The 10263-nt window shown below is 38.1% G+C and overlaps 1 protein-coding gene across 1 annotated transcript; it reads left to right on the top strand.

The window, feature by feature from the left end:
* The first annotated feature begins 4945 nt into the window (after positions 1-4945).
* Positions 4946-6783, top strand: LOC122666009 (putative wall-associated receptor kinase-like 11). Its single transcript, XM_043862125.1, is given in 3 exon segments — positions 4946-5429; positions 5589-5708; positions 5711-6783. Coding segments are annotated over 3 exon segments (1206 nt in total). The 5' UTR covers positions 4946-5416.
* Positions 6784-10263: the final 3480 nt, after the last annotated feature.

Genomic DNA, 10263 nt, shown 5'->3' with positions numbered 1-10263 from the left:
CCTAATGCAGAAGTCGCTACCCGAAGGCTATTTCCAGGGTCTGCTTGAATTTGGTTTTTCTCGAACGCGCTATTCTGATGAGAAGTGGGTACGGTGGCGGGTGGCCCAGCCCAAAAACGGGTCCTCCAAAGTCCAAGGTCCCCCACACCTCCCAAAAAAACAAAATTTTAGATCAAAATAAATTACAAAACATATAGGGTTCATTTTGTTTTACTCTTTTATTTTTTAAATCTAGTTGATTTGTAATTATTGTTTTAATCTAGTATATGAGTATATCTAGGAAATTGTTCCAAGATAAAAGTTTCCAAATGCTCGTAAAAATTTAGGCAATATTGTTTGTTTCTATATTTGTAAATATTTTTAGGGTAAGCGTATCCTATAAGGTCATAGTAAGAACGGATCTGCACACTACACGAATAACGATTTAGAAACTGGTATCATTTATCAGGGATTCACATGATCAAAATAGAAGAAAGGCTGTCAGTGTGGGTCCCACTATTTTTTTATGTGAGAAAGGTATAAATAAATACATAAAGGGAAGCAGCGTAGCAATTTTTTCCCATATTTTTATGAGGGGATCACACATTTTTCGGATTTTGTTTTGACAAATTTCTTTTAGCATAAAATCTTACCTTTGAAAATTTTTAGTTTTTTTTTTTTAACAAAATTTTGAATATTTTTGGGGCATCATTTGTTGCCATGGATAGATCATACATGGTATTGATACATCATAAAAATCAGCACCCAATAGGGTTCTGACACATGTAACCCCCCCCCCCCCCATGTGGGTGAGGACGGTGCATGCCCGCGATCAGGTCGTCCCACCGAGGACAAGACAAGGAAGAACCGACCTGGAGTAGATAGTGACCCAATCCTGAGAGGGGGCTGACCACTGAGGACGAGGCGAGAAAGAACCAACCTGGAGTAAATAGTGACCCGATCTTAAGAGAGGCCGACCTCGCCCTGACGCCAAATCTGGATAAGGAGGTGGAATCATGCCCCGAAAATAGCGCAGAATGGCCCTAACGGCCCTAAATCAACGCGCCACTCTAGCCTGTGGGTTGGAAAGCTTCCCTAGCCCTAAAAAGGCTCCTAATCGCCTAAACTCACACTGGGACGATTCTCTTTCCTATTAAGTCACGTCACCGCCTGCAGGACTCTCTCAATCACCTATAAATAACTTGATAACCTCCTTCTATGATCTTCTTATTTCAATTACTATCATCTGTTGCTAGAGAGTTCTGACTTAGGCATCGAAGCGACCAAATCGGCTCGGCCCGATCCTCTATTGTTGTCTTCTTCTTTACAGGAACGGCACGTTCCCTCCTAGTACTTGACGCAACAGATATAATATAATTGTAGATTCCATGTAGTCCATCCATAGTTCTCACAACCGTATGATAGAAGTTATATATTTGAAACTTTGATTATAAAGGTATTTTATATAATTATTTAAAAAATATATCCGTATAAAATAAATAGCAGACAATAATTGAAAAATCTTACAAATTTTTTTTGTTGGGTGAAAAAAGGAATGGCTCTCCAAGCCATTAGAGACAGGAGTGATACTTCATCTTTTGTACAAACTTCCAGTTCTTAATTATATACTTTTCTTTTTCCATTAAAAAAAAAAACATTTGGAAAAATAAAAAGCCTCAAACAAGACTATTTTGTGGAACAAAGAAAGCATATATGTAAAATAGGACCTAAAAAACTTTGTTAGGATAATAATTAAGAAGACATCAGCAATAATCATAAGTTTCTTTGGGGTGCCAGTTGGAAAAACATAATAACATGGGAAATTTACATGTACCTCCCCTAAGGCATCATGTGATTACAAAAAACACCAGTCAGCTTTGGATAATTACTCATGCCCCCTATTTTTTTAAAAAGACGTCAAATGCACCCATGTCGTTAACTTGAGACAAAAAGACGTTAGAATTAAGTAAATGTTGACCAATTTACCCTTGCTGATGGGATATTCCTTTACTTCGTCTGTTTAGCAAGAACAAACCATTGTTGAGTAGAACAAAACGATGAGAAACCCTAAACCTCAAAGGCGACCACCATTATTCCCACTGAGCTCAAACAACCCACCAATGGCTTCTAGCGACTTGGAAGGTAAAGCTTGCTACTGAGATTTGCAACTCCTCTCCTCCCAGCTCTATTCAACCTATAACTTTTCTCCTTGAAGCTCTGTTCGACCTGCAACTCATCTCCTCAAAGCTTGGCTTTAAGCTTTGTTCGACCTACAACTCATCCCTTCCCTAGTCTAGAATAAGTAGAAAAATGAAAAATGCATAACCAAATAATATGCCATTGTTAGGGGTTTTCACTTATAAAGAGGCTTCAATTGAAGAGTTGCAAGCTGAGATTAAAGGCAGGCGTTGCCGCTAAATCTTCAATCCACTTGCTCCAAGTTGCAATCAAAGAGGGTGGAGGAGTGTACCAATTTACGGCAAGCGAGAGGATGACTAACTTCTATAGATAAGCTTACCACTAGGTCACGATTGGGAAAATGAGTTGCAGGTATCTCATCTAGAGATGTTCTTGCATAGAGGAGATGAATTGGTTTTTTTTTTCCAAACCCTAAATGGTTGAATGCTCATTCTATCCTACCAACAAGCGTAAATTGGTCAACATTTACTTAATTCTAACGTTTTTAGTCCAAAGTTAACGACATGGGTGTATTTGTTAATTTTTTCAAAAGTAAGAGGGCACGAGTAATTATCCAAAATTGATGAATATTTTTGTAATTACATGATGTCTCAGGGGAGGTATGTGTAAAATTTCCTAATAGCGTTCACTCACTAGGAAGACATTGAGATGTCTTACATCTTCCATTCTTGTCGACTTAGCTACTTCAACATTGAAAAGTTATGATCAAGTTTTAAAAAATTGGAATCAAATGTGTTGAATCAACTAACTCGTCAAAATCCAGAGTGTCGGTGGAACTTTTGTGACCTTAGCAAAACACAATTTTGTTTCTCTTGATAGTCTAACAATAAAGGCGTCAAAACCAAATCGAATCAACCGTTTAATCAAAATCGTGAAATTGTTTAATAAATGATTCGATTATGATTTTAAAATTGAGACCATTTAACATTCTTATATGTACACAACCGTGTCAAAATTAAATAGAAACCATTTATAAAAAGCAAATTGAATCGTTTAAATCAAAATTATGAAACTATTTGGTAAATGATTCGATTATAATTTTAAAATTAAGACGGTTTAATTGAAAACGGACCGTTTCACACCCTTAACGTCTAACAATGACATTGACCGGACAATGAATGCAGATGACTCATCGGCTCATCGCAGCCTTTCTTCCTTCCACGACCCTTCTCAGTTCTGGATGTCATAGAAAGTCCGGTTCGGACAGGGTCACAGGAATCAAGAAAACGTGTTCTGAGTTAGCATGCCAAATGAAGATTTTTCTTTCTTCTCTTTTCTCCTTAATTTCAGATGATTGGGAGAGAACTTCAAGATCTTAACGCTATCCTCTTCTATATACCCAGATTAAAACCAATAGACGGAGTACGTGATTCTCGTCCATCAGCAGAAACTCAAGTTCCAAATCCATGGAACTCCCTTTACTCTCTAGTTTCTTGTACTTGTTCTTGTTATTGTTGTCACTAGCTCTTTTCTCTGGAGCTCAACAAAGTTACCTTAATAACAAACAGTTGTACTGCAACAACTACACCAACGACTCCGTAACAAATGGGAATCTCTGTAACGGGCCTCAAAGATCTTGCAGCTCTTATCTCACTTTCCGGTCACTCTCTCCCTACGATACTTCAATCTCCATCGGCTACCTCTTGCGTGCGGAAGCATCACAGATCGCTCAAATTAACAACATCACTGAGGTCGACAAGATCCCCACAGATACCCTCGTCATAGTTCCTGTAACTTGTTCATGTTCAGGTGAATTCTATCAGCATAACACTTCTTACATCTTGAAAGATGGTGTCGAGACATATTTTTCCGTGGCCAACAACACTTTCTACGGCCTCACCACTTGCCAAGCCCTGATGAATAAGAATCCTTACGACAGTCAAAACCTTTCGGTGGGATTGTCACTGTCAGTACCATTGAGATGTGCTTGTCCCACGAGGAATCAGACTTCCAGTGGTGTGAGGTTCTTGCTCACTTATTTGATTACATGGGGTGACTCTTTTTCTTCCATTGGTGAGATGTTCGGCATCGATAAACAGAGCATAATTGAGGCGAACGACTTGTCAACTGGCGAAACGATGTTCCCCTTTACACCCATTTTGGTTCCGCTTAAAACTGAGACAAAAAGTAAAATTCTTCCAACACCAACACCAACACCACCACCACCACCGCAGTCTCCGAAATCATCCTCTGTCCCTGCTAATAGAGGTAATCCTTTAAAATTGCAGAATGAGAGTTTCAAATCTAAGTAGTTTCTCTTGCATTCTATGTTGTAGATTATACACTAAGATACTTGTGTTTGTAGTTTAGTATATTATATCATAAATTAGTTAAGAAAATGATGTTTAATTAGGATCCATTGTTGTTCTTGGATTAAGGTCCAGGCATAGCAACGACATCATCAATTGCAAAACAAGGTTGCCCGGAGAGATGTGGGAACATCAGCATACCCTACCCATTTGGCATCGGAGATGAATGTTACTATAACAAGATGTTCAAGATCGTATGCAACAATTCTAATTCTAATTCTTGGGCGCCCTTCCTGCAAAAAGCAGATCTCGAAGTTCTGGAATTCTTGCCTGATTACAGTGTGCATGTGGCCTATCATTCAGTGGCTTCAAAATGCCGTGGGCATAGTAGTAACACAGATTATTTATCAACAAAAGCAGATTTCCCCTTCAGCTTCTCCACCGCATACAACAATTTCACTGCCGTCGGATGTGATATCTACTCCTCCTTTGTTAGCCGTGATAGCAACAAGGACAAAGACGGGTGTGGGTCGCTTTGCAACAATACCTTGGCCACTATGAATCCTATCATTTCTTCTTGTCCAGGTGAAAGTTGCTGCAAAAAACCCATTCCAAGCAGACCTATTAATCTGTTTGATGTGAAGGTCTCACACTTGGACACCTCTGGAGCATCCAATTCCTGCGGCGTAGCTTTCCTTGCAGATAGAGACTTCTCTTAGTTCAACCAGTTTAACGTATCCAGTAGTCAGGAAGAGCTCAATTCTGCTCGCTACCGTATTCCAGTAGTGCTCGATTGGGTGGTAGAAAACTTCACATGTGAAGAAGCTCGCAAAGGAAAATCTGTGGAGTATACATGCGGCAAGAACGCATACTGTGTTGACTCCGTTGATGGCCCAGGATACCATTGTCGTTGCTTAGAAGGCTTCCAAGGGAATCCTTACCTGCATCGTGGATGCAAAGGAAATAAACCAAGGACTTCCGTCTTTGTGATGCTAATTTCAGGTATGGTTCTAGTATTTTTGTTTCTCTAAAAAAAATTGCAGATCGAATTATATATACATTACAGGCATCGATCAAAGATTGATTGTGCTTATGAGATCAGGAAGACACACTAATTGCCTTCTATGAATACTTGGGTGGTTTTTGTGATTCATGTTTCAGGTATTGGTATAGCATTGACTTTGATAACTCTGATTGCTATCGGTCTCTGGTTGTACACCCAATTTGTGAAAAGACAGCAAATCCGACTAAAACATAAGTTTTTCAAGAAAAATGGCGGTTTATATTACAACAACAAATCTCTTCACATGACTGTAGTGTTGAAAAGATCAAAATCTTTAGTATTGAAGAACTAGAAAGGGCAACAGATAACTTCAATGAAAGTCGAATCCTTGGCAATGATGGCTTTGGTACAGTCTACAAAGGGATGCTATCGGATGGGAAAATAGTAGCCATAAAGAAATCCAAAATAGTGGATGAAAGCCAAATTGATCAATTCATTAATGAAGTAGTCATTCTTGCACAAATTAACCATAGAAACATAGTGAAGTTGTTAGGTTGTTGCCTAGAAACAGAAGTACCCTTACTGGTTTATGAGTTTGTCTTAAACGAAACCCTCTCCTACCATCTCCATGCCGAGGATCAAGCATCGTCTCTTTCATGGGAAAATCGCTTAAGAATTGCTGCAGAAATCGCTGGAGCACTTGCCTACTTGCACTCTGCTGCTTCTAATCCAATCTTTCATCGAGACATCAAGTCTACCAATATCCTCTTAGATGAAAACTATAGGGCTAAGGTTGCTGACTTTGGAATTTCAAGGACTGTACCCTTTGAGAAAACTCACTTAACTACACTTGTGCAAGGAACCTTTGGCTACTTGGATCCAGAGTATTTTCATTCCTGTCAATTTACAGAGAAAAGCGATGTTTATAGTTTTGGAGTGGTTCTTCTAGAGATCTTGACTGGACAAAAGGCCATTTTTTTTAGTGGTAATTATCAAGAGGAGAAAAGTCTAACTATGCATTTCGCATCATCGATGAAGGAGAATCGTTTATTTGAAGTTTTGGAAGCTCGAGTTCTTAAGGAAGGGCATGGGGAGCAGCTTTTGGCTATTTCCAAACTTGCAAAGAAATGTGTGAAAGTGAATGGAAAGAAAAGGCCGGCCATGAAAGAAGTAGCTGCAATTCTTGAAGGATTAAGACGCTTTCAGAGACATCGATCCAGCTTGGTGACATGTGTAAACCAGGACAAGTGCTTGATATTTGAAGAAGATACATTTAGCTACCCAATTACTGAAACAGGATCCATTTGCGATTCTGGGAATACTGGTTCAGCAATTGCTGGTGTTCGATCGTGACAATCCTTTGTTTCTTTCCTTTCCTATCATCCTTCTTCTTTGTGCGTTCGTGGTGTGGTTGAGATTTGCAATATACTTTTTTTTTGGTAAGAATTGATTTGCAATATACTTATTGATGCAACAATTGGATTTGAAATTATAATGAATTTCTCAATTGCCATTTTCAAATTAGTATTTGATTATTTCTATGCAACTCTATGTTATTTCTCTGTATTACTCTTCCCCAAAGCTCTGGTTGTTTCTTTCATCAAACTAGAAAGAAATGGATAGAACAAAATGCAAAAAACTCAGGATTATAGTTGGAAAACCAGGTTTTGATGTGTAATACAAAACATAAAACTTGATCAAGAGTCATGAAGACTCGTCCTGATTTAAGAAATGATCAGAACAGGTTTGAGTCAGTCCGAGTTTTCACTGACTAGGTATTTTTGCCTAAATCACATGAAATTCTCTGAGTCTGTATTTTTTTTTTATTGGAGCATATACTATTCATAGACCTTAAGTTTGGCCAATAACTAAACAAATCCATAAATTTTGTTCCGTGTCATCAATATTAATCTCCTATTTCCCCCATCTCACCAGTGAAACAACCATCTCCTCACTCAAAGAAGAATAAAAAGAGATTTATTAAAAGAATAAGAATAAAATATTACTCACTCTAGTCACCGGGTTTTTGAAAAGGGCGAGTCAAGTTGATAAATCTGGTTTCTAACTATCATTTATTTTAGGGTAAAGTACACGTACCCCCTATAATGCACCCAATATTTCTCGTACTCCCCTAAGGTTCTGAAAAGTCCATGTACCACCCCTGCAAATTCCACGTACCACCCCTATTTTACCCCCCTAATTTCAAATAAGTCCAAACTGTTAAGTTTAGCCGTTAAGTACTAAAAACTTGACCATGTTACCATTTCTTCTATGTTTATAAATTTGAAAAGACCTAATTGCCCTGACCTATTTGTTCATAATATAAAAAAGACCTTTTTGCCCTAACCTAATTTGATTAGACCCTTTTACCCCCATTATTTGTTCTCAAGAACCTAACCCAACCTAATTACTAAAATGCCCTTGCTAGGGCATAATTACCAAAATACCCTCATCTTCCCCAAAATCCATCAACCCTCAACTTCTTTTTCTTCCGATTTGATCTTCTTTCAGTTCTTTCTTTGCCTGAATCACCCTTGTAGTTTTATATCCTTCTTAATTATATCTCCATTTGTTTCCTCTTTGAAGGAAGTAATTAAGAATCCATGGCGGCCTCAGCCATTCTTTCCCTGATAGATGAATTTACTTACCTGGTCAATCAGGTAAAGTTTCACCTTCCTTTTGTGGAAGAAGTCGTACGGCCCATCTTCGACCAATTCTCTGATGTCCAAACTTCCCTCAAGTGTGTAGTGGAGGAAGATGCCGTGGAGCAGAATTTGGTGAAGGATTTTGAGTTAATAGTTCGTGATGCAAAAACTACTATAGTGAATCATGCACTCAACTTGACAGCAGCACGCTGGACAGCGCGCCGCCGCCGGAGGTGGAAGACATTCTTTAAGAGGTATGCCTTCCATGACAGAGTTGCTCGAAGTAACTTGGACTCACAGATCCATGAATTGGCTGAGGCCAATTTGATCTTCTTTCAGTTTTTTTATTTTCTTTGGAAGAAAAAGAAGTTGAGGGTTGATGGATTTTAGGGAAGATGAGGGTATCTTGGTAATTATGCCCTAATAAGGGCATTTTAGTAATTAGGTTGGGTTAGGTTCTTAAGAACAAATAGTGGGGGCAAAAGGGTCTTATCAAATTTGGTTAGGGCAAAAAGGTTTTTTTATATTATGAACAAATAGGTCAAGGCAATTAGGTCTTTTTAAACTTATAAACATAGAAAAAAAAGGTAAAATGATCAAGTTTTTAGCATTTAATGGCTAAACTTAACGGTTTGGACTTATCTGAAATTAGGAGGGTAAAATAGAGACGATACGTGGAATTTACAGGGGTGGTACATGGACTTTTCAGAACCTTAGGGGTACAAAAAATATTGGGTACATTATAAGGGGTACGTGTACTTTACCCTTTATTTTATCGTCATGATTACTGGTGACTTGTATCTATTCACAAGCTATAATGAGGTGGCATGTGCCCGGAACCATCAACACTGATGTCACTAGTAAATTTGGAGTAACGGAAGTGGCTCAAGGTTTTAGACTACTAAGAATTACCACAAGATTCCATCAAATGGAAGATTTGTAATATCGAGTCACTTTCTCATTTTTAATAGTTGTGGTGAAAAAACCCACTCAATCAACTACTTATCGAGTTTGTGTTGGAAAAGAATGCACAAACAAGAGAAATAAACCATGTAAACAATCATACATAGACAACAAAGATTTAAGGAGGTTTGACACGAATGTCTATATCTACTGAAAACACTAGTTAAGCCAGAAAAACACTCAACTAAACTTTCCACTCCACCATGTGAATATCACTTGCTTATGTCCATGGTTCTCCGAACAAACACAATATGCATGAAACCCTAAAAACCTAATATCCACACAATTATAATTCTATCTATATTCATGTAATGGATCTAAAATCGGACTCAAACATACAAACGCAATAAAAATAACGTGGGCAACTATGAAATACAAAAAATAAAACCAATAATCTTCACATTGGCATGGATTTTGCAAGCCACCTTGAAGAAAAGGCAATGTTGATGTCGATTATGTAATCTCCATTGTGGGAACAATGGATTTTCATCCCAGGTCCTTTCGGAGAGGGAATCTTTCATCCTCCTCTTGGGTGAGTGAAGATACCTCATTTTGTTACTTTGGAAGGTATTCCATCGATAATGAATACTTAGTCAGAATCAAGGGAAAGATTATCTTCAGACCTAGGGGATTCCCCGCCATTTCGACAACGTACGACATCATCCAAAGTAAAATGATTAAAATATCCTTGGAGGGTAAACAAAGTTAAAAGGTCATTCGTCCAAATTCGGAATTAAGGCAATGTTTGGATGCCAAGAAGGTAAAAGAAAAATCATAATGATAGAATGTTTGATTTATATGTCTATCTTTCAGGTTAAATTTTATTTTTATTTTTATTTTTTGAATTTTTCTTCTTTACTGAGCATCAAAACATACTTTCAAGGGTAAAACTTTTATCATTATAAAAAAAAAGTGTAAAACATTTACAACAGCGAATGACTGTAGGATTTGGATATTCTGATTACCGACATCTACCGTATGGGGAGTACGGGACAATAAATCATGAGACACCCACAAATGTCCAGGACAGCAGGACTCCGTACCACTCAGATTCAAAGAATTGCGTGAATTCCAAAGTCCAAATCTGACGGTCCAAAATCGGGCCCGTATGTGGGCACCTTTCGTAAATAATGATTCGTTGTTGGTTGTAATTCACGCAATCAGGTCATTTCTGGTTTGGCATTTAAGATCTGACGAGTCACGAGCAGCGAATTTCTCTTTTTTG

This window comes from Telopea speciosissima, chromosome 6 (assembly GCF_018873765.1).
Source record: "Telopea speciosissima isolate NSW1024214 ecotype Mountain lineage chromosome 6, Tspe_v1, whole genome shotgun sequence".
NCBI classification, from domain to species: Eukaryota; Viridiplantae; Streptophyta; class Magnoliopsida; order Proteales; family Proteaceae; genus Telopea; species Telopea speciosissima.
Note: the sequence above shows the minus strand (reverse complement) of the source record. Positions and strands in the feature narration are given on the sequence as shown.